Here is a 25,580-nt window from a genome sequence, read left to right as displayed (position 1 = left end):
CAATTCACACCCATTCCCCTTTTTTGAAAGAAAGGATCTTCCATGACCACCACACAATAAACCTTGCTCGTTAATATGAGATTTCTCTAGTTACCTGACATACCAACTTAAAAACAACTTAGAAACAGTCACCTTTAATCCCGGTGCAGGGTAGAAGCCTTCAACTATTTTGCTGTTGTCAAAAAGACTGTATGCTCCATCACGTATCGCTACAACGCCACGACTCCGGCAGTAGATGTCAATGCAGTACATATTCCTAAAAGCCAGCCTGATATGCGTAGGTGACTGTGGCAAAATCGAGAAACACTGATAGGCAGTGTTAGTGCGTTGAGTCAGACCCAGCATGGGCACAGTTGGAAGTTTGTTGATGGCATTTAACGGAGCCTGAGTGTCAAACAAAACCTGAAAGAGAACAGATACTGAGGGACTAGACAGCTTACTGTTAAGTCAAAGTCTGCAAAAATCCGGGCTGGGATAGGGCAGAGAAAATAGAGGCAGGAAGGGAACTGTCTTTCCCAAGTCACCTTCTGCCAAGGAGATTCATAAACAAGCAATACAGGTGTAAATATGAAGATAACAGTTTAATCAGAAATCAGCTTTTAGTCATCTTGCACTTTCCCTGAGGAAAATATTTAAAACGTTACCTGTAACAACAGCACTACGTTTGGTGTTTTATTAAACATCTCCTGGAGCTGGTGCAGAATCGTGTTGTGACAGTTACTGCAACCTGAGTTTGGGCCAACAGTTCCCAGTGAAATGTGGAACTTCTGGAGTATGGAGTTCCACTGAATGCTGATCTGCAACATCAAGAACAAAATGATCTTGGAAACTAGAACCAAGAGGTTATTACAAGAAAGCTGGTCTGCTCCCATTTTTATCCATTTTCACAAAACCTCAGATTCCTAACTCACTGTTGAGGTTCTGAACAGACTTCTGTTAGCTTTTGCAGAACTTATTTAGTTAGCTGGATTGTTGGCAACCATAAAACTGGACAGTTACTTCAGCAAGTCAATCAACTTGAACAAGTGCAGTTTCTGATAGAGGTGAGACTGAGGAAATTAAGCATGAGAGACTCACATCACAAAGAACTGATCAAGAGCTGCTGGAGGTGGACTGATTATCTCCACCATGTCACCAAAAAGGAGAACCAAACATGCTAATACGTAAGAAAGTGACATATAAAATCCACAATGCTACTCCCACTGGTTATTAAGACTAACAGTCACAATAAAATGCATATACAAATACTTGTAAAAAACATGAACGCAAAGACTTTTCAGGATGCAAATTTTGAGTACATCGACTACTTTGCATCGGTTGCACACTCAAATATATTCTTAGTCTGTAATAAACATGTGGTTACTTCCTCCCTTGCCCTGCATTTAATGCAAGGGAGTGAGCAAGCACACAGTCAAAGTCATTAATATACTGCAAATTCAAATACTACAGAGTAAGCTAGACTTCTGAACAAGAGAACAGCACTGCTACAAAATAATTAGGGATTGTCTCATTTAAAAGCACAATGCTACATTTAAAACTGAGTCCCTTCTCTAAAGCAGCATTAAGCTTAAAAGATCTACGTATCCCAGTATAACAGCAGAAGCAACACATCATAAGTTTGAACAAAGCTGCTCTGCCAGCCTTTATTAACCATGAGCTGTGCTGACAGATCAGTGATGCCAGGAGAAGGACCAACTCTCCTTCCCACAATTTGAAGTGTAATACACAAATTCTCAAAAATTCTAGACAACTAGGAATCTAGCAAATTACTAATCCAGCACCCTTCATTTATGTCTTTTTTTTACATTCAATAATATTAATTCCACAATACTATAATACCAAGATATATTTTATTGCACAGTGTAATAACTCTAGGCCTACCCAATGTGTTTTCAGATATACATTTCAAGTGCACTTAGGAATTACTTACTGAGCTCCCCTTGGTAGTTCCATAACAAAGGATAAGTTTTCGGTAATTGTAGATACGAACTTCTGAAAAAATGTTTAAGTGATTGGGTATGTCTTGAAGAGAGAAGAGAAAAGAGCATGAGAAAATCATAGTAATCTGGAAGCATGATTTTTAAAGAAAAGGAGATTATTTCTGTACCTGGTAAGGACCGTGCAAACTCCAGGACACATTCATACAGCCGAGCAATACTGTTCCAGTCATTGAGGAACATCTCAACAACTTTGCGACCTCCAACTGGTTCAGATAACTGGTTTTCATATGTCAGGTAAACATGCCGGGTTGGTCCTACAGCGTTAGGAGAACAGTAAATACTAATTAAACAAGTGGTTCCTAAACTGGGGTTTACAGACTATGATTAAACTGTGGAGAGAATCCAGGAAGCATACTTGAATAAGAAAAGTGCACCAACTCAACAGTCAAAAGAGTTTCACTGAGGTGCACTGTGGCTCATTAGAAATTTTAGGAGTAGATGGTTGTCCCTTAATGCAAAAAGATTAGAATGATACTGGAGCAAACAACATATAAGACAAAGAGACAGCGTTTACCTGACCTCTCTTACCTTGCTCCCTGGATGAAGTGCTATTAAGCGGACAATTTGCAAACACCAGCTCAGCGACCCACGTGCGATTATTTCTACCTTGTAATCGGAAAGTGCAATCAAGAAGAGATCGGTCCAGAGCCTTCTGTGTTTCCTCGTTTACACCTTTACAGGGAGGAATTCTATTTGTGAAGAAAAGAGGACCTCAGTTGCACACAGTATAGTCCCCAAACTGAAAAATAGCACCTTTTAACATTTCCTGAAGAATGTATATGTCTGGACATGAAAGAATGAACAAACCAATGGCAAGACAGACAGCTGGACTGCACAAAGATTTTATTCCTCTTCAAGGACTGTAAGTGTGTTATAAAAGCACATTAAGTTCTGATCAATTATTATATAGATTCAACACCTGCAAATTACAGACTTCTAATGGAACTGCTGAATGGCCCTGACCTCCAGATAAAAGTAGGAGCACACTGACATAAAGCTTTTATACAGAGAAACGGGCTAAAAAAGATGGAAATAAAGTTCTGTGGCAACCTGAATTTGTGAATCAGGTCCTCCTTCTAAACAAGTTCATCTTAAATGCAATGAGTAACCTAGCAATTATCTTAATACCCACCAATTTACTCATATCCCAGTGTGAGAATTGAATTTGAGGATAGAGTAAATAAAGCTAAAGTAAAAATATGCCTAGCTCCTCTACAAATTGAGTTTATTCCAGAAATGTAATGTACCACCCTTAAATCCAACCCTCGTGTCTGCTCATAAGCAAAGTTAAAAAGGTAGAGCCCGATACATTTAAAGACTGATGCCTTTATACCACTGCGTATCTCAGCAGAGTAGAAAAAGTTAAGCAGTTTATTTTATGCTTTAGAAGATTGTGGGTTTGGTGGCATTTTTTGTTGTTTTTTTTTTTGTGAAATTGACATAATTTGTTTTACTTCATAACACAATCCAAAGTTTAACTGCTGAGGCCTGAAGTAAGCTCCAAGAAATGTCAAAAACTGGATGGACTGACAGGTAGAAAGCACTGTGGCCAAAAGTTCCAGGTCACACTGGTGGCTGCATACGGTTGGCATTCCTTGGGGTTAATACAGAGGCCAATTCCACTTAACAACTTCAACAATCTACACAATGCAAACGAATATGCAGGTAATGTCAAACAGAAGGGAGCAGCGCTCAGCATGTTGGAGGACAGGGCTGCCGTTTAGAGGGACCTCAGCTGGCTGAATAAATGAGTTAACAGGAACCTTGTGAAATCCAACAAAAAGAAATGCAGTCCTGAACTGGGAAGAAAATAACCTTGTGCAACAGCACAGGGTAAGGGCTGACTGGCTGCATAGTAGCTCTGCAGAAATAGAACTTGGGGGCCCAAGTGAGATGCTGAACAGGAGTCAGCAGCATGCCCTTGCAGCAGTGCCAGAACACTGCATCCTGTACTGTATTAGCATCAGCAGAGACAGGCAAATCAAATGACTACTCCCCTCTGGTCAGCACTTGGGATCTCTGTGCCATAAATCCTTGGTGACTGGAAAATTCAGCTTTGAGCAGACGGCTGGACCAGATGACACCCACAGGTCTCCTTCACTCTAAATTACTGTAAAAGCCTCAGACATTTCCTTTCCAAATTCTTAACCATGCAATTGCCTTTTCTGGGTTTCCTTTCATTTTCCTCAGCAGTAGCACATACTGGTCATTGTTAAATAACGTATGGAGTAAGCAGGTCTCTGACCTGATCTAAAATTGCAATTACAAGTTCATCATTCACCGCACTGCTGTAGATTCCTTAGCGGTGCCTGGATGCTAGGATTGAGGACTGTCAGAGCCTGTTTTCAGAGCACCTCAGCTTAGGCTAATGAGAGAAACAAATTATAGCCGGCTTTGAATCTACTCTTGACTCTCCTCTTTCTACAGCACTGCTTCACACAGGAGTGCAAGATACACAATAGTGAAACTATTCAACTCCCTCCAACCCCCAGCCCCTGCAGCATTTTTAGTGTTACTCTCAGAACAACCCTTTTTTCCCCTCAAGCATATATATAGTAATAAAATCAAACAAAGGAGCATATCCCCTTACTTTAATAAACGTATGGCATGGCTGAAGCCATCTCCTTCTACTTGTACTCCTTGGTGAGGAATGTCCATATTAGATAACTATGAATGAACAAGAAAAAGGTTATCCCATGCAAAAAAAAAAAGTCAAGCAAAGTAAGTGTAGCTTTCTCAAGGATTTTTTTTTAATTCTTCTTTTTCTTTTGCTAAGGGTGACAGATGTTCCATATCCTCCAGCACTGGAAAGCCAAAAAACAAGCTGTGTAAATGTGGTAAAAAGTTGTCCCTCATGTTTTCCCACAAGCCACTCTTTCATACTCTCATTTTTCCTTTTCCCCCAGCTTCTGAAGTCTTCTGCAGTTAGTGCTTGAGACTAGAGCAATACAGTGTAGAACGTCAGCTACCCAGGCCCAGCTAGAAAGGGGACTGCAATGTGAACACGTCTGGATGTTACTGTTCAGAGAACTTGTGGACAAGAGAATCAGAAGCAGTGGAGGAGAAGAAGCAAACAAAATATTTCTTAATACATACCTCCAAACGAAGCCCTATAAATGGCATATTTGTATCACACATGGCTACAATATGAGCTAGGACTTTATTGAAGGCACACATTTCTCCTGTCCGTTTTGGTTTCTTAGGTTCTATGGAGCATGGATCACCAGACAACTAGAATTAAAGACAAATAAATATTCTTGCACATTTTTGAGTAAACATTTTGAGCAGATGTCAGAGAACAATCTAATTCACCCAAATTTTAAATGAATCGCATACTGAGAAGAATTTCTGAAAGGTCAACTTCAGGACTACAGCAATTAATTTAAAGTGATTTTATAATCACCTCCTTCCTCAAAACAGCATTTACACACCAGTAAGCCAGGTCAACCTGACCCCAAGAAGAAACTCTGATCAGTCCCTTCAAGTCTTTCAAAGGCTACACCTCTACAGCACAAAGCATATCATGACAATACCAGTGCTTCGCTAGTACAAGCTATGCTAACTACCTCCGCACAGTGCTCTCCCTTGGCTTTCTTGGCCTGGCATGAATTAAAAGACAATAACTGCTGGAAAATAGTTTCCCATTACCTCTCCAGGGAAGCAGCCCAGAGAATTAAGCCTCAGTGGAAGCTGTCAGCCACACCAACTTTGAAACAGCTACTAAAGCTGCTAATGATGCTAATAACATGCGTTTGGTTTCCATACTTGATAACTAGCCTGAAGGCTTTTGAAACACATACCTTACGCTTGACACCACTTTTCATTTGTTTCCCACTTTTTGTGTCTAGTACCAACTCTTCAATATTTGGTTTGAACTCTTGTAACAGAAGAGCAGTAGCAGGGTTGTCATCTCCTTCAGCATAGCTCACTGAGAGAAAGTAGTATTTGTACTCTAGTTCTGTGGGGTTGCCAGGAACATCAAACATCTCTACAACCTGCATTTAAACAAAATCAACAAGACCCTCAATTAAGATTATGCCTACATCAGTTTCTATTCTTCCTCCAGTCCCTGCAGGAAAACACATTCCTCTTTTCTAAGATATTTTTAAGAAAGGGATCAAAGAAGAGAAGAAAGACTAAAATTTCAGCGAATATAAAGAGAATGTGAGGGCTGCTGAGTAATTAATCTTTATGCACGTCTCCTCTTTATGAGCCTGACTGCCTAATAAACCCACAGAATGAGAGAAGGTAGAGAGAGATGAGAGGCAAAGATTACAGCAATTATTTTCTTCTAATGTTAGAGTTACCATTACAAATTACCTGAGAACAGAAGATAAGAAGCATTTTTCAGTTACTTACAATGTAGTACTGTGGAAGACGAGTGAGTTTGATAAACAATTTGTGTCTGGAAAGGTTTCCCACTGGATGGCTAGCATGATTAGCTAGCTGAAGTGTTTCACTGCTCACTGTAGGCAGATGTTTTATTGACTGTTTGCAACGTTGCTGTCCAAGCCAGAACCTTGAATAGAAATAAAATCATTAGTACTTTGAGACTGTTTTAAATTATTCTAGTATATTGCTGTTTAGATCATTAGTATCAAATTAGGAGCCAGCCATAATCTAAAACAACATATAATATTGCTGCACAAGCTACACACAAACTTTTTTTTTCCTGCTGAGTTTGTATTTTCTTATTACTATATTTACATATTGCTTTCAGCTTGGGCAACAGATAGCTGCTAGTTTATGAAGAAAACCCTTGAAATTATTTGTTGAATGAATATATATGTATTATATTGCAGTATAAAATTACAAAATAAAAAGAAGGAACAAGATATAAAACATGCACATTACAGTCATTTTATAATTTAGAATCTCCCATTATTGTGGGTATAGAAAAAAACACCTTACTCCTGGGTGCTGGTGAACAAGACAGTAAGAAAGTCACCTAAGATGGATTAATATCACTTTTGATTACACTATAAACAAATTCATTCACTTGAATAAGTTTGGAAGTAAAAAAACACAGCAAGACAAACAAATTTATTCTGATGTTTGGAATTAAACTCAATTCTACTCAAATTGATTTCAGCTATGGTGGCAAGACCAGAAAGCCCAGCTAGGCTTCAAGGGGGGAAGAAATGCGTGGCATGGTTTCTCAGTAAAACTTCTACTGAGAACAGCACTGAAAAGTGTGGCTGTTCAGTGTCCCCCCATCAGGATGCACTGTGTTTATTCTCACAGATACATGTGAGATTAATTGTCCAAAAAGACATTTCATAGGACTGACTGGAAACAGCAGCACTACCCAAGCCACTATCTTGAGCGCATTATTTATGACAAAGGGAGGTTGATTAGTTTCTCCAGGGTGCCAGGGCTTCATGCGTCACCGTGCCTCTTTTAGAAACAAAACTCCTCAAATAAAGGCTTCACTCTACAATTAGCTCAGAGTACTGGGAATTTCCAAAAAGAAAGAGCAGGTGGAACTCTGTTTTCCTGCAGGTGTAAGCTGTATTTGTATTATTTGCTACAATCTCTTATGGGGGAGGCAAACATATCTTGTGCCTAAATTTCAGGGCTTTACAGAGCGAAGATAGGAAGTTTAATACGCCCAGGGCTGAAGTGTAAGAAGATAAACATATTATTTAAATCATCCTAGGCCACTTCCTGGCTTTCCCTCTGCATTATGAAAAGGGAAATTTGTCTTGCTGAGAAACAAGAAGAATTCAGCTGTAGAAACAGAGTGGAATAAAGGAGATGGAAAATGAGCATGGATACAAAATGAGATCCTCAGGAAGCAAGTGGTCTGCAACTGACAAAGTGAGAAGACTGCATGCAGTGTGTGCACGCAGGAACACTTGAGACTATGTCCAAGACGGCAAATTAAAGAAGGACTGTGCAATCATCACCCAGCAAACATTTCCACCACCCATTTCAAGGAGGCAGCAAATACTCAACGTTGCTTAGGACACAAAGAAAGTACGCTCCCTACACAAAGCCAAGCAAGTAAGATCATGCAAAATGCAAACACGGTAACTAAGTCTATACAAACTAAATGAATTATTCAAGTCACTCACTTAAGCTGCTGGAGCCAAGGAATGATCCGCTTCATATCATCATTAACAGACTTCTCTATGTCATCCAGTGTCACTTGATCTGCAAGAATATCGAGTGAATAAATACTCTTAACATCTGCTCTTGAAACAGCAAACTTTTGACCTTTTAATGAAAGTGTTTCATTTAATTTAACAACTACAATTAAGATACAAAAAAATGACCCATAATGCTTGTAGAAACAGAGCAGTATGTTCTTAAGCAAAAAGGCCAAAAAATTTAACTTCATCTAAAAACAACACCACTACAAACATTGCAAGAGAGAAATCCAGAACCTTAAGTTAGATTTAAACAATATCTCACAATATTTAAGGTCACACAGTGCTATTCTCAATTACATCCACGTGAAATGACTGCAACCATTGCCAGCACTGCCCAGGGAACATAAGCCCTAAAGAACACAATTTGCAAATGATGTCTAACAATATTTATTCAAGTTCTTCTCATAAGATACACTGAACTGTGAATCATAAATGCAAAGACCCTCTTATCCATTCATACTCAATGAAAATATCTAGATCACCCAACACGCAGCCTTCATTAGCTTAACTCTCTCTTACTTATGGAACTTCACAGATTTGACAGAATTGTTCATACAAAATAACCTCACAACATAGACTGTATTGATATCTTGCAAACAATCCTATTTTTTCCACCTACTTACCAACACCATAGAGCATCAATTGAAACATTCCAGAATGGAGATCAACAAAAACGTGTAGACACTCTGATCGACCACACGGTTCCAAAATCGGAATTACAAGAGTTGGAAGAGCTGTTTCAATGAATGCTACAGAAAAAAGAAGTTAATAATTTGACTCAGAATTCAAGTTCATCGTATTAAAATTCAGCCCATTACAATCTCCAAAACTTTTTTGAAAGGAAAAAAATGTTTACTTGCAGGAGTTCTGAATTCAGTATGAGCATTTGCACATTATTACACTCACGACGAAGAGGAAACTGAACACAGTAATTTCTTGGTGAAAACAGCGCTAATAATGAACTAATGAGAAAAGACAGACTAAATTAAAAAAACCCTTGAATATCTTTTAACTCACTGCAGTCAAAGCCTCACCCAAAGTCAGTTCAACACAGTGGAAGATTTGCTTTCAACTCCAAACTGGTTTTACAACAGACAACTTTTAACCCTTCCACAGCAAATATAATACTCTAGCAACTTCAGCCTTCACACTGCATTTACAGGTAGATGTCACTGAATATTTTAATTAGCAATGCAGAACAATTTAAAGCTGGATCTTTTTAATGCTGAATATACTGTCCTACATTTTTATTCACATTTTTTTGTTCAAATTAATGAAAACAAGAAACAAGAAGAAACAGAAAATATTCGTAGGGACAAAAGGAGAAGATTTGAAACAGTTTGGTAGAAAACACGTACAATTGTCATTAACATTGTAGCTCTTAAGAATGGCTTTTAGCTCCTGGAGTTTTTGATGAGATCTTGCATGGACACTGTCTATTAGGAGTTTTTCTATTGATAGATGGTCAATCTGGAAAAAAAAGTTCCCAAGCAAGTTCAAATTTGATACATGGGTTTTATGCACCAGTGCACAAAAACAAAGCTTAATAAAATGATTACTTTGGAATTAATTTGCTGAGAACTTTGGTGAACCAAAAGCATTAATAACCTGAGTATTCGGTTCATAACAAAATACAACAACCATACAACGTTGCCTGTAGAGCAAGCAGTTGGAGAGCTTTTGAGAGCAGATTAGAAGAAAATGTAAAATAAAAATTTCACAAACTATGTTGTCATCAGTCCCTGTGCAGACCTACTTGGTCTAGATCAAGGTTGGAATATTTTCCAGCTTAGCATGCACCCGTTCATAACAAGCTAAAGCTATGGAAAAATAAACAAAACTATTAGAATATGGACACCTCTACAGGAATCATAGATTGGTTTGGTTTGAAAGGGCCTTAAAGACCATCTAGTTACAACCACTCTGCCATGGGCAGGGACAATTTTCTCTAGATCAAGCTGCCCAGGGCCCCATCCAACCTGGCCTTGAATGCCTCCAGGGTGGGTCATCCATAACTTCTCCAGGTAACACGTTCAAGTGCCTCACCACCCTCACTGCGAGGAACTCCTTCCTAATACTTAATCTAAATCTATCCTCTTTACATTTAAAAATCATTAGCCCTTGTCCTATTACTATACTTCCTGATAAAAAGACCCTCTCCATCTTTCCTTTAGGTCCTCTTTAGGTACTGGAAGGCAGCTTTAAGATCTCCCTGAAGCCTTCTCTTCTCCAAGCTGAACAATCCCAGACCTTTTACCCTCTCTGTACAGGAGAGGTGCTCCAGTGCTTTGACCATGTTTCATGGGCCAAATACATGTGTAGCTGTAGAATGAAATATAACATATTCATTTTAGTATTGCTAACAGGGGTAACAATACAGCGAAGATGTAAAGGCAGATTGTGAATATGAGCAACCCTACTGAACCCAAGATTATCTATGGGCTTTTTGGACTTACAGTGCTGAAGTCTACATCTCCAGCTTCTTTTGCTATAACTGACTTGTGCAACCTAAATTAAAGCATTTATATTTATATCCATTCACTTCACAGTTATATTACCTACATATTTTGCCTAAGCAAAGCCACAGCTTACTACAAAACCTTTTGGTTAACATTACATTGCTTTGAAAACTCTTCAAGGTAAACTGAACCCAAATTCTATTCTTGCATAAGAAATAAATGCAGAAGAGTTTTATATCAGCACAGAAGTATATAGAATTTCAGTACCTACCCTCACGTATACCAGAACAACTTTCTCCTGTAAGATTAGCTTTCAAAGACAAGGCCTTAAAATCAAGCATTTAAACATTCACAGAAGTATTTCAATTCAGCAGCTGCTACCAGTTACATAGTCTTCACAAAGAATTGACTGTAACTTCTACAGCTACATCAAATTTTCAGTACGCTAATGTATAACAATTCACTTAGACAAATCTATTTGCTTGTGCCAGTTTTGCAAAGTATCTTAAACACAAAGAAAGACAGCTAGAATAATGATCTTAGCTGTAATTACGTAACAGTAGAACAGCTGCATATATACCATGCCCAGTAAAATCTCTAAGCTCAGAGCAAGGAATTAAAGGGGGCCAGCATTAACTTTGATAAACCTTAAATTTACAATGGCCCCATCAGCCGTAACGTAAAATCAAGTTTTGCATAACCCTTGTAACAAGCAAACTACATGAACTCTTTTTGTACAACAATTCCCAATCATAATGTACTATTTTCCAAACTGAACAGTGCTGCTGGGTAGTCAGCTCAAGTCACATGTGGAAGTTGATTTTCACAGGAATGTTACACGGCATCTCCAAGACAGAAAAGGGAAGCTCCTTATAAGACCTCTTTATAAATTACTTCAAGCCAAGCACTAAGTATAACTGAAGCTTTGCTGCTGCTCCCCACAGCCCCAACACTGTCTCATAATAAGTGGCATATAAAGCACTGAAAAGTAGGCGTAATGTTAAAGACAAAAGACAAGACCACTAATTTGTAACAACAATTCATGATCTCAACGTTAACACACTGTGATCTACAGTGACAGGTTAGTAGAAGTCATAGTACTGCTCTTTGAACAGAAAAATATTTGTTCTGTTTTGATTAAGGTGCTGACTTATAAAAACAGATCCTTCTTGCAAAGCAAACTTTTACCTTCATGGCTCTTTCCATCAGTTTGGAATCACAGGCTGGCAGTGGAGGTTCGTGAGATATTTGCAAGGGTTTTGAGACATCAGTCTCATCAATCTTAATAGTGACCTTATGAACAGAAGCAGTCCCTGTTTTCCTGCCAAGCACCTGTTGGCTTAAAATTAAGGGAAAAATTAAAACATGTAATTGGAATACCAGGAAAAATGCTTTTCAGTAGCTAATTCTTAATTCGGAGAGTTCTGCGTGAAAATACTGAAAAAACATTTAGTTTAACCTTTTAACAAAGAAACATTAGTAAGCTATATCCACACAAGGAGTTTTAGATGGCTGCAAACTCAACAAGGAAATCAGAAGAGCATTTGGATTACTTTTTTTTTTTTCATTTTATCTAGTTTAAGTCAAGTAATAGGTATGGTGAAAGACTAACAAAGAAATGTCAATTTATTTAGATATCCATGAAAATGAGCTGATTTTATGATTGCATCCACTGCTTTTATGTACATGAATGTACATCGCTCACTTCTTTGCAAGTAAACAGCTCTTTTAAAATTAACTTACTTCCAAACAGAGAGTGAAAGGCACTTCCCTGCATGATATCGCTCCACTTGCACTAGGTCACCCCAGCGCTCTCGAATCAGCATTAGTGTTTGTGAATGCAGGACTTCCAACTGAAGTGCTAGGCAGAAGGAGTCTAAGGAATAGAGTTAAGGAAATAGAAGACATCCAAAGAGTCTGTACACTATATAAGTCCACTGTCATAAAAGTCAGACGCTGGCTGCATGATGCTGTCTGAAAACATACTAATGTACTAATCTAGAGACAAATGTATGTAATTAGCATCAAATATTTCTTAAAAGTTTGTTGTTGTTGTTTTTAATCTAGGATGGGTTGTTAGGCAAGTGCATCACAATAGCTTTGGTTTAGAGATTTCAACTCTGATAACATTTTTTTGGAAAAGATTTTTTTAAAAGAAATTCAGTTCACCCTATGATTACCATTAAGCCCACCTTTCACAGCCACCCATGAGTAACGTAGGTGTGTTTGCTTCTTCAGAAACTACTTCATTGAAAAGTATTTCATATTGTAAAGTAATTTCTCTTCTGCACATAGAAAGTCCCTGCACTAGTTTTTCTGTACAAGCTGTATCCATTTCATTATTGATACAGGTGCAATACAGTTAACACACATTAGAGTTAACATAATCACATTATTATGGTTCTAAAGTAGGAACTGTAAGCTCCCATTCCTTTTAAGTCAGCATCGTATTCTATCTCCAGAATCAGTATCTGCAAACAGCTGCTGCTTCACTGACTTACCATACAGCCTGCTGTCTCAAGTACTTCATCTTTACCTCAGAATCATAGAATTGCTCAGCTTGGAAAAAACCTTCAAGATTATCAAGTCCAACCGCAACCTAACCACACTACCCTAACTAATAACCCACCACTAGATCATGTCCCTTTGTAAATTGTGTAAAATGAAATTTTACATGCTAGTAAATGAGTGTAACTGCCTCCAAGGCCATCACTTTTACTCTACTTCCAGGCACTTCCCCTTAGCTTAATAGGGCACCCACATATTTTGGCCTCCATTTACTAGAAAGAGCAAGACTACATTACACAGCTTATTCAGAAGGAACTTTCAGAAGGATACGCAGACAGTTGTACATGTCCTGAAGTGGCTTCTCATCAGCAAAGAGCCGTGACTGGACTAACTGATGGATGAAGTTGATCTGCATGCTGTGAACCAAGGCTCGACCATCTTTCATGAATTAGAAATCATTCACATTAGATATCATGAAAACAGGCATTAAAATAAATAATAAAATAAATATTAAAAGATAACCGTACCAAGAAATTTCCATACCTGAATTTCTAACAACATAACACAATCCTTGGTTTACCGTGGAAATTTCAGTAAGTCGACTACACTGTCACAGACTACCACTGATAAAGCATCGGAAGTATACAGAGTAAGGTGAAAATCAGATGTGTATACACAGCTTCATATCTCAAGTTGTGATATGCAAAAAACTCTGCATAAACAAGACTTTTGCAGCACCAGAGAAAAACGTAACGTTAAAATGAATGTGTAAACTTTGATTTCTGTATTACCTCCAGTTTCCTTGTCTTCAACTAAAATTTCCAGTTTGAGAAGACGCCAGGGGATGTCAGGGTCATCACCCATCACTGTCAAGGTGGCCTCAAACTCCCCCTCAACTCGGAACTTCACACGACCATTGGCTAAGGAAGAAAAAAAGGGTTTTATTTCACTCAGTCTCATAAGATGCCTCATATTACCAGTGTAGTAGTTCCTGGCACTCTCAGTGGATTACTTCCCTATAGTCTCTGTTCAGCTGTATAAGTTTCTGCTCAACACTGAAGACTCAAAAGTTGCCTATGTAACAGTACCAGTGCCAATAAGCAGCACGGACAGAAGTCCCCAGCTGACTTGCACAGCAGTAATTTTGTCACAATAATTTGTCAGCCTTTGTACTGCTTTAACATAGAGTTACATTGAGCTGACTACTACTATTTTATGTTACATAAACGATATGTCTAACTTAAATTTTCCAATTCTTTGCTATATTCAAGGAACAACCAAAAGAGGTTCACAGAGAGAACGCCTAGGCTAAAGTCTAGCACTGGAAACACATTTCACAGCAAACCATTTATTTAACATTAAAATATTTTAACTCCATTTTCACGTGGAGAAGACGCACTTCCACATACTTCGTATATATGTACATAAGCAAAGATTATGTATGTTATTTACGTAATTGACAAATACATCCTTACACTTTTGTGAACATAGCTATCAGATTCAAAAACTGGGAACAAAGACGGTCAAAACTATATAAGAAAGGTCATAAATGAAATGAGCAAAGCAGACAATTTAGTACAAGTTCTTACTATAAACTGTGGGTCCATCTTCTCAATCAACTACAAAGTATGCCATATACACATCTTTACAATTCTCGGCATTTAGAAATATTCCTACAGAAATTCTAATGATTTTAACTCAAACTTGCATATTCAAAAGCATCCCAGATATGCTCTTAGAAGAAACCAAATTCAAACCAGAAACTAATATTGAAATGTTTAATTAACTGAAAAATCTGATTACTCAGATAGAAATCCATTCACACCTCATTAAGACCAAAAATGGCTCTAATATTGATATTGAAGTGCTTGCATAGGGATCAGTGAATACTAATTTTCAGAAGTATCTTCACTCTAGATCTATGGGATATAATTTATACAAGGCTAACTTTGTCTTAGTCAGAAGTACGGGCTAGGTCTATTTCAGGTCCATTTTCTGCGATTCTACCATAATCTAGTTTATAACCACCCCTTTTGTAGAAACAACAAAAAAGCATCATCATAACATCTACCTGTACTTGGACTAAATGAAAACAGACCTCTGTGATTTATGTCTGCAACGAGCCACAGAATAAAATGCGTGCAGAAATATCAACAGATTTAATTCATAAAGATGAATATCAAAACAGGCAAAAAAAGCAACATTAGAGTAACGTGCTTAAGTTAAAATTCAAAGAATTTCTAGAAGAAATACCCAATAGTTTAATTAAATTGCATTTTTAAATTAACTTAAGAAAAAGCAGTTGAATTGCATAGCCTAACATGGACCAGGAAATGAGCACTTCCATCTTGAACGAAGGGAAGAACCTTTCATAATACACTTGCTGAAAGAGCAAGGCAGTCTTTACAATGTTTTGTCACTACCTGCACAGGACTTCTTTTTGAAAGTAAATACTATTCCAGCAAGATTATTGGTGTCCTCTTTTTCCAAAAGGGGAAAAGATAATCTGATGCCTCATGGAGACAGAATTCCAATCTTACTAGATTAAGTGAACCTAATGATCTCACTTAAGCTATCTTTTGGCTTTTTTTTTTTTTTTTTTTAAGCACTGAAGTAACAACTTTAAGTCAGTCTTCAATAAACTGTTCTTCAAAAAGTAATTAAATTCTTACCAACTGTAAGATTTGCCAGCTGGGGAGGGAGATCTGTAGTCACTAGACGATGTCGAAGAATCTGGTTTAGCTGATGAAGGGTGGTTTGCTTTTCACTCTTTGTAATTGGGTCAGGAGGGATTATTTTATCCTATTAAAATAAATAGGAAAAAATCCATGCATCTCAAACATGTCTAATACGTTACCAGTAGCAATGATGAAAACGCATCAGACCAGAAGTCTGAAAATAGAGTTACACAGGTCATTACAGTCTTTTTTGATTGTTTTAATCTGGCATTCAATTGTTTGGTTTTTTCCAGTTACTTCCAATTTGCCTGAGACTGATCAGTGAATAAAACTGCTCAACTTGGACAACTTAAAACCACCTTGGGCCTTATATCAGGCTAAACTTGTTTTTAAATACTAACATTTGAAAACCAATCCTTATCTGTAGCTGTAGACCTAAGTCACAGATAATATTGTTTGTATTACTCCAATCTGTTATTCTGCATTTCATCAGTAAGAAAAGACAACGGCATTAAAAAGAGTTGTAAGTAGTTCACTACATTTCCAAATACAGTATGCTATAGCCAAAATCTATGTAAGAACAGGTGTTGGTATCTCATTTTTCCCACTATATTTTTCTAGTATGGTGGCTTAGCATGTACAAACACATAAAGAACCAAAAGAAGAGTTGCTACTATATTCACTCTAGAGATGAACTATTTCAAACTGAGAGAATGTTTCACTAGGAAAGGATAACTTGTTCAAATAGGAAGTGCCTCCTCTCAGAAACTGACGCTACAGAGACTTGGCACTACGCTTCCATTCTACACTTTCATTTGCACATATCAGACAATTAGTTTCTTTAATGTGCATTTGATGGAGTCGTGTCCCCCCCCCCCCCCCAAAGTCATACTGTAACATCATTTACCCTAATGCATGTAGGTAGACGTGGGTATGATCCAGTTGTCAGAACATCAATTGCATACGGGATAGCAAAACTAGGTAGACGAGCATGAACCAAAGCATCTCTAGCTAGAGATGCCAGACGATCAGCAGTGTCCACAAACAGAATGGCTTGCTGATCTAAAAAACTTGATATCATCTGCAGAGGACAATGGAAGGTAGGGAGAAGGAAAAAAGAAAAAGTCAAAAAATGCACAGATCAGTGGTTCTTTATATCCAACTCATCTAATATATGACAGAGATGGTTCTGTCACTTCCTTCCAATTCTAGGAATCACATCTATAAAACAAAGAATGAGTGCTCTGGCTTTACGTTCACGTGCAAGGACACTTCAAATCAGCACACTTCTGGTGCTGTGGAGGATCTGTGAAGCCTCACAGCTCTTTATCTGATGACTGCTACCGGAATCCAACCTAACTTGTTTGCAATCACTCAAAGCTCAGTGTTTGCAACATTCTGTGCTTCATTCTTACTTAACTAAGAACAGATCTAAAATTATAGCAAGAACTATCACACTGAGATCACCATCTTCTCTGTCCTGTTCAAGAACTCTTAAAACAATGCACAGACAAGTCTTTCTTTAATTATTATTATTTTTTTTTTTTATGATTTTTACCACTGAGGAGTTTTCGGGAACTGTTAAGAACTGTTTAATTTCTCAGTAGGAAGAAACTGGTCATCATTTAATGTTCATTTGCTGTGAAACACATATCTGGTTTTAAACTCCTACAGTAATGAAAAATTAGGTTGTACCAAAATCCCATATTACTAAAAGACTGTTTCATACCCAACTCTGTTGCCAACTTACCGCGCATTTTTCCACCTTCCCAGCGTTATTAGCCCATTTGACTAAGGCTAATAAACGAACAAACAGTTGACGAGTACGGCTTGCAAACTGCACTATTTCTATTTTTCTGTAAAAACAAAAAACAATCAAATACACGTTAAGCTGGTGCTCAGATACGTAATAAGCCTGCAATTCAACTCTGTGCCATGAAAGAAAAAAAAAAAGCAGTTATCATAACTTTTAATTGTGTTAATGTAGGCAATCACTAATAGATTGCTTGCTTAAACAGAATACAGGAAAAAAGATTGAGTTCACTATTTTAAGCGTCTAAATGCGAACAATATACAGGGATTTTAACCAACCAAGAATGTCTGGGGATACAAAAAAGCACACTCACATGAATTAACTACTAATTTTAAGAGAAACAATTCACTGGTGAACTCAACTGAATTATCAAGGTTTCCCCAGGGTTTATGTTTAAGTTGAAAGCAACAAGCGTAGCTGAACAAAACACATATTCATTACCACAACAGATATTAGCCTCTACCAGATAGAATTTGCACCTCCTTCTGATCCTAATCTGTAACATACATACTCATAATAGAGATAGAGCCTGTTTCTGCTGAAAGCGTTGGTGTAATGAAGTAAACCCTTCTGTGCAATCCATATATCACAGTCTGATTGTACCAGGTGAGCATTTGGGCCAGAAGCACCAGTGACACCACCTGGCTCAGTCTCTTGCATTGCATACCACAAACCTCATCCAAGAGCGTGGACATCAAGACAATAATCTTCCTCCATTCCACAGCATATATTTTAGAATGACCTATAGCCTGATGTCAGAACTTCTAGTGGTAGACAGGCTGCTACAGGTTCATACTGCTGTACTAGGATAGTTACTACACCATCGAAGTAAGATGTGGAAAATTTTTTAAAGGTTCACAAAAACATAATGGAATTTGGAAGACATTTATAGTGAAATGTCAGTAATCTTGCAAATAAATTCCCTACAGAAGTCACTAAAATATAGAAGTAGTTATGGCAACCAAAATTTTGTGATGAAAAAAAGCACAATAGCAAGAAAAATTCAGAGTGCTGTTCTGCAGCTGGAAATGAAAGATAGAAAAAAATAGAAAAAAACACAGCAATTTAATAATGAAAATTATTGACATGAGTATTCCAGGAATTGCTTCATTAATACTACTTTATGAAGTTACAGGCAGCCTGTCAGTTCTAATTGACAAAATCCTGCTTCCATAATCATGGATGTCACCTTCAAATCACAATCGCATCGGGAATTCACATCCATCTACCCCTCTCTAAAGAACCCGAGAGTCTTCCTGTGTTGCTGTGTTCCTTTGCGCTTCATTATAGATACTGAACTTTATGTTGGGCCGCACAAAAAAATTTCCTCAATGAAGATGAAACTTACAGAAATAGTACGTTTACAAGGCCTATAAAAACAAAGCAGAGCACATTAAAAAGCTTTTAAATGACCACACTTAAAATCATTTTTTGAAGGGATGTTTCTTATTTGTATTAAAGCTGAATTAAAGCTTTATTTCTAACGAAGTCCGTTCCAATGAGCAGAAAGCTTGACTGAACAGGAAACCCCTGAACAAACTGAATGTAAATAGGAATTACAAAGAAGGTGGGAGAGGGCAATACATAGAAACTGCTCAAGCATGCAGAAACAAGCATAGGAAATGAGAACTCAGAAGCAAAACTAGCAAAGGATGAAGGTCAACAAGAAAAACTTCTATACTATAGGTCTATAAACAGCAAAAGACTAAGAAACATGAGTCCAGTGCTCAGTGGAGCAAGAGAAAACTGGCACAGACAAAGCTGCGGGACGGTACATTCTTTACTGTTAAGTTCTGGTCTTGGGTGTTTCAGATCCTTCAGCCTAGTGGTAGAGCCTAGGGGAGTAAAGCATTAGGTACAGTAAAAGAATATCAAGTTAAGGACTACTTAAGTAAGCTTGACATACAAAAAGCTGTCAGAGCAGATGGGATGCATCCAAGGGTGCTGAGGGAGTTGAACTCTGAAAATGCAAAGTAACTCTATCATTTCCAAAAGGCCATAATGATAAGAGGTCCTAATGACTTGAAAAAAAGCAAACAACATCTTCAAGAAGAAGGACCTACATGCCAGACAGCCAAAACTCAGTTAAACAAGAAAAATTAGGTAAAAAAAATCTTCCCAGAAGCTACGTCCAGGTAAACAAAAGACATGGAAGTGGCCTGGGAACAGCCTCCGCAGATCTGCCAAGAACAAGTCATCCCTGATCAACACAACTGCCTTCTATAGGCTGTCCAGCTCTAGAACCAAGGGGAGAACAGAAGATGCATTTACATTGACTATTGAACTTCTTTTGACAAGATTGCCCATTGCACCCTTGCAGCCAAGTTGGTAACATATGGAGTGGATCAGTAGACTACAAACTAGATGAAAAACTGGCTGCAGTGCCAAACATGAAAGGTTGACTGGCTACCAGTTGAACTTCCTTGAAAGCGGTTACTACTCATGTTCCCTACTGGTCAATACTGAGGCCAACAAAATTAAACACCTCCATAAACAATCAACATGAGGTGCAGGAATGCAGTCTTTGGAAGCTTGCAGGTGATGTCAAATTGGACAAAACAAAGGGACCTCAGCTGGCTGGACAGACTGGTTGACAGGAACTCGACGAAGCAAAACTACCTGCAAAGTCCTGCACCTGGAACCAAATAGCCTAATGTAAAAGCACAGTCTGAGGACTAACTAGCAGCCGGGTAAGTATACATAAGCAGACTTGAGGGTCCTGGTGGACAGGTGAACAGATATCAGCAACGTGCAATTACAGCAAGTGGTATTAGCATGAGCACTGCCAAAGTCAAGGAAAGTACTTCTTCACCCTGAGTCAGCACCTGTAAGAATGCGTCTGAAGCACCACGTCCAGTTTTTAACTCCCTAGCCAACAAAGATATTTGCCACACAGAAGTAAGTTAGGGGCTGGAACACATGAGATACAAAGAACAACGGAAGAAGTTGTTCGCTTACGCCTGAGAAGGCTACGGGTGAGATACTACTGCTGTCTTGAAATATCTAAAGGGGTGTTAGGGAGAAGACAGAAACAGACTCAAAGGATGAAGGTCAACAGCCATGAACAGTAGAACACACTAGTTCAATGTTAGAAAAGCAAACAAAAGAAATACACAAGTTGTTCAAAGACTGAAGTAGGTTGCCCAGAAAGACTGCAGATCTATCTAGAATATATATTTAAAACTCAACAGTGTATGACTTTGCGCAACCAACAACTTTTATTTTAGTCTATGTTTTTTATTTCAGGCAGACGTTTGGACCAGGTATCTCCAAAGTGTCCTGCAAACCAAAATCATGTGCATCTACGAAACTCACAAACTAGCAGCCATTTTGTCATTAACAAGAAATGGAAATCAATATTTCACAAAAACAGGTAATAATTGCATTGTTGTTGAAGTTACAAATAACCTGTTTTTACAGCAGTTCTAAAATTGTGTAGATGACAGTCTTTGCTGCAGATTTGGGAAGTAACAGACTGCTTCACAAACCACTGCAAAATCAGAGGAGAAACTCCTTGCTTTTAGGAAACCGATGTATTCATACAGCTGTTGGAAGAGTAGGAACAAGGACTGTTTGTTCAGGAACACAGGTATAAAGTTTTACCTTCCATTTCGCCACAACAGAAGATACAACCTTGCAAAGTCATTGTAATCCAAGTTCCAGTTAAAATCATATACAGCTGCTACTGTATTTATAAAAATAATTCACACACATTACACTTCATTGGAGGATAAAGGAAAAGATGATAAAGAATACCAAGCATTATCAAGGAGAAAGCCCCTGGACTTTCCCCATCATTCAGCTTCATTTTACACAACAGCACTAACATTACATTTTTTAACCCAACTGCTTATCTTTCTTGTTGCAAAAATATATTGGAAGTGATTTATTTCTATCAGTGATAATTATGTGAATAAATGATGCTTTGCAAAGACAAGTCATATCACATTACGGTTCATCATTTCCTATCAGTTGTTTTTTTCTTTTTCCGCCACAGCACCTTTTAGCTTGTCACCACACAAAAATGTAGATGTTACATGAACTTTATTAGAGGATAACACCATCACATCTTCTCTCCAAATACGTATGCTATGTCACAAGGCTAACTTCAAGAAACAGTGCTTAAAGCACAACTACTGCTGCCACTGCAGCGCTTGAAGTTAGTAAAAAAACCCAACAAACCAAAACATAAAAACCCAACACAACAGAATAATCTGGATAGATAAAAGTACCCTCCCTAACAGATGTCCTTTGGAGCTATAAAGCCACTTCATTAAGAAGACCTAAATAAGTCAAATTTTACATGGATGTGAGCATTTAACTTCAAAATGCTTTCAGTTACAGGACATTCAAGGTAAGCATTCAAGACTGTGTTATTTTCCTATACCTGTATTCCATTAGGATTTAACATGTTGCTTCAAACAGGTGTGCCCCACAAAGCAGGTTTCAGCTTGACCACAAAATGCTCAACGTCTAGATGGGAGAAGCTCCCACACCAGTAAGAGGGAGCTCTGGTCCCAAGCTGAATGTCACTGCTTCAGCAAATATGGTGATAATTTAAAATGCAAACAGACTGCTCCTCTTTATAAAATTTTATACATAAGAAAATGGAGGGGTGAGGAACCATCCCAAGTTATGAATGCTTGAAATTCTGACTAATTTCACAGCAGGTTATGAGAATTTCAGAAGATTTGCGATGATTGCATTGATGACCATCCTGTTATACAGAATTCTTTATTAACATTCTTAACATCCTTGGGAAAAACAGAGCTGCTACATATCTCCAGAGAAAATTAGGTCAATAAGAGGGTTAACACAAATAGCAAAAGAAATGAAGTTTATTCAAAATAATAAGGACTAACATCTCAAAGTTTACTCAAAGAAACAAAAAAATAAATCAAGTTCTTTCATCCAGAGCGAAGAAAAGGGGATTAAAAAAAGCCTGTTCTGGTTTCTTACCCTGGTTTTTAAATAATCCTTAAACTTCAAAACCACACCAGACAGGTAAAAAAAAATATAGGAATCAAACGATGCCTTATGATAAGAAAGACAGGTAACACAAAAAGGCAGAAAAGAAGTCTTTACCTTGTTAAACCACTACTTCTGAATGAGATTCTTCATCACACTAATCTAGGTTCTCTAGCTCCCTTTCCTATTAGACACACTGTCACTTCATTGCTTCAATTCCAGTGTAATGAAGAGAAAAATGCCCTTAACAGATTTCACCTGTTATAACAGTAACATCACGTCACTGAACTGAAACAAAAAAAGCCCAAACAACTAAATAAAACAAAACAACAAAGTTGTATTGCTGTCTATGATGATGAAAATCTTGAAACTACGTAGTGACAGCAAGACAAATAAGGCTTATTTTCTTGCAGAAAATCTAAAATTAGGAGAAAATTATTCCTTTGACACAGTTTCATATTAATCTTAGCATCCTAAACAAAGTTTTGTATGTTAACATGCATTACAGACTGTCTTATTTTAACTCACCTTTCCATATCGGTCTTTCTTGGTAATCTACAATAAAAAAAAAAGACAGTATATTATCCATTGTTCCATTATGCTTCATGCCACTATAAAAAAAAGTTTTGTTAGTAACCTTCAGCTAAGTACAAGAATTTCTACATACCTACGAAGAGCATTTCAAAAACCCTGATTGTACACGTCTCCTAAATACAACGAAGCTGCATGTTTGATAAAGGAAGTAGCTTGACAGCTCTATGGAGCGGTCCAGTTAAAGCAGCAGGGGTGGCAGAGTACTGTATGGGAAGTGGGAAGAATCAAGTGTAGAACAGGACCACAGGACAATAGCCAGAACCTGACAGTTAAGCTGGAACTGGTCAGGTTAATTTAAAGCTTGGTGGACAAAAGACTGGGCATGAGCCAGCAGCGTGCACTTGCAGCCCAGAATGCCAACAGCATCCTGCCAGGTTGGATCGGGCCCTGGACAGCCTGATCCAGTGGGAAATGTCCCTGTCCACAGCAAGGGTTGGAACTGAATGGGTATTAAGGGCCCTTCAAACCTAAGGCATTTTATCATTCTACGAAGAATGTTCAAATCTCAAGGTTTCTGCTAAACCAGCTATGCCATTTACTATCACTACCTGCTTTGTAATTTATCATTCCCACTGAGTATCTATGAAAAGGGTAAGTTAATACATAATAGCAATCCTAGAACACCTGCAGCAAGATTAACTTTGGCTGTTTCTGACTTGCCTGAAATCAGTTTATCTTTCAATAGTCTAAAAGTGAAGAACTGTCATACTCCAGAACTTTATCAACTACTTGCACAACAGATACTACTGGAGAAAGGGGACTGTATTCCCATCAACCCTTAATGTCCTAGAGTTATTACTGGCACCTCATTTCAACGTCATTCTTCATTCCAGGACTAGGCTGATGCTGGTAAAGGAGCAAGACCTCTTTGTTGAAGGGAAGGAGGAGAATACTTTCCAGTTGGACTTTTTAATAGCCAAATCTACCCTTTATGGAGAAATACAGTGCAAAAAAAAAAATCTAGCTTACTCCACTTTTAGAGGAAACACCACAGAGCTTAAAGTCTTACTTGGTGAATCAGAGTACCTAAAGCATTTTCCATTTCTTCTTCATACCACTTGTCTTAGTTTGTACCTCAACTATACACTCAAGTCTAAAGAACTGGTTCTACACCAGAAAACAAACACAGAAAATGTCACAGGCAAATGTTCCTAAAAGAACATGTACAAAATCAATTACTGTCTATAGATATCATAAACACACAGCAAAGACTTGTTCACTGGCATTTTGGAAGTTTTCTCAAGACAAAGTAAAATTCCTTGTCCTTTCCAGAGTTCGAGTGCTCTTAACCTTGAGTCGAGCAAAACTCTCCTTGCACACTTGCCAGATACGGTGCTTCACAAGAAACTATGCATGCATTTTCCCCCCTCGTTTGCTTTGTATGTGACTTTGTATAAAAATAGACAATCCCCTCGGGAATCTTTATGTTTAAACAAACAAAAAGGTGCACACTTACTCTAAGTCAGAATGCACTCAGGAAAGCTTCTCTTGGCCTTTTTCCTTTCTCTTGCCATCTCAAGCACAACATTAGCACAACAGATTGCGAGCATAACTATTACTTTTCCCTCCAAAACTCACAAGTGGTAATTCAAGGACTGTGTAGGTACATTCAGGAATTGCAGCCGCTGAAAACAACTTTGTTCTCCACTTTTCACTGTCATGTATTTTGAGACCAGTACAAGCACTACAGGTGGGCCTTCTGCCATACACTGAACTTGAGCACTGACTACAACAACCTACATCCATCTGCTCTACATTCCCCAGCCTTTTCCCCTCTTTATGACACAGGGCTCGCTAGCTTTCACCAGGCCCCAAAACACAATTCGAGAAGAGGCAAAGCCACAAGAACAAGGCCTTTCGTCGGGGTAAGAGCCAAGGAAGGTGCAACCACCACCCCACGCTGCAGCTCGGCTCTGGATCAGGCCCCAGCAAGGCCTCCTCACCGCCGGGCTGCGGTACAAGCGGGGAGGAGGGGCGCGGGAGCAGGCCGGGGCGGGCAGGGGGGCCGAGGGCACTCACAGGTCTGCCAGCACGGTCAGCTCGGCGTAGGTCCGGTGCAGTAGAAAGTCGATCAGGGTGCTGAGCCGGTAGCCGGGGCTGGCGGCGGCTGTCACTGCGCCGGGGGCCGGCGGGGCTGGGGCTGACGCGGGGCCCCCGCCGGCCGGCACCAGCTGGTTGCTCTCCAGCTGCACTGGCGCCATGGCGGCGGCGGCGGCGCCTCAACCCCAGGCGGGAGCGGCTCAGCGGCCCGGGGCTGCCGGCACTCTGCCGGCGGCGCCGGGACACAGCCCGGCTCAGCCCGCAGGGAGGACGCGGGGCAGCGACGGGCGGCGGCAGGGAACGGGCCGAGCGACGCTCAGCACTCACTGGGCGCAGGGGTTGCCGCCATGTTGGGGGCACGGGAC

At 38.8% G+C, this 25,580-nt stretch overlaps 1 protein-coding gene across 1 annotated transcript in view; it reads right to left on the bottom strand.

The window, feature by feature from the left end:
- Positions 1 to 25,561, bottom strand: part of MED14 (mediator complex subunit 14) — a 35,022-nt gene extending 9,461 nt beyond the window's left edge. The window contains exons 1-21 of the mRNA XM_021407623.1: positions 25,195 to 25,561; positions 23,110 to 23,136; positions 17,551 to 17,656; positions 16,708 to 16,881; positions 15,795 to 15,924; positions 13,914 to 14,042; positions 13,453 to 13,560; positions 12,358 to 12,490; positions 11,803 to 11,953; positions 9,514 to 9,625; positions 8,779 to 8,904; positions 8,078 to 8,156; positions 6,360 to 6,519; positions 5,801 to 5,995; positions 5,097 to 5,231; positions 4,591 to 4,667; positions 2,529 to 2,689; positions 2,108 to 2,254; positions 1,931 to 2,022; positions 645 to 797; positions 133 to 402 (exon numbers count right to left, since the gene is read on the bottom strand). Coding sequence (XP_021263298.1) covers positions 133 to 402; positions 645 to 797; positions 1,931 to 2,022; positions 2,108 to 2,254; positions 2,529 to 2,689; positions 4,591 to 4,667; positions 5,097 to 5,231; positions 5,801 to 5,995; positions 6,360 to 6,519; positions 8,078 to 8,156; positions 8,779 to 8,904; positions 9,514 to 9,625; positions 11,803 to 11,953; positions 12,358 to 12,490; positions 13,453 to 13,560; positions 13,914 to 14,042; positions 15,795 to 15,924; positions 16,708 to 16,881; positions 17,551 to 17,656; positions 23,110 to 23,136; positions 25,195 to 25,376 — 2,847 coding nt within the window. The 5' untranslated portion in view covers positions 25,377 to 25,561. The remainder of the gene's footprint in view (positions 1 to 132; positions 403 to 644; positions 798 to 1,930; positions 2,023 to 2,107; positions 2,255 to 2,528; positions 2,690 to 4,590; positions 4,668 to 5,096; positions 5,232 to 5,800; positions 5,996 to 6,359; positions 6,520 to 8,077; positions 8,157 to 8,778; positions 8,905 to 9,513; positions 9,626 to 11,802; positions 11,954 to 12,357; positions 12,491 to 13,452; positions 13,561 to 13,913; positions 14,043 to 15,794; positions 15,925 to 16,707; positions 16,882 to 17,550; positions 17,657 to 23,109; positions 23,137 to 25,194) is intronic.

The sequence above is a fragment of the Numida meleagris genome, chromosome 1 (assembly GCF_002078875.1).
Source record: "Numida meleagris isolate 19003 breed g44 Domestic line chromosome 1, NumMel1.0, whole genome shotgun sequence".
NCBI classification, from domain to species: domain Eukaryota; kingdom Metazoa; phylum Chordata; class Aves; order Galliformes; family Numididae; genus Numida; species Numida meleagris.
The sequence above is the reverse complement of the archived record's forward strand: the minus strand, read 5'-3'. Positions and strand labels throughout refer to the sequence as shown.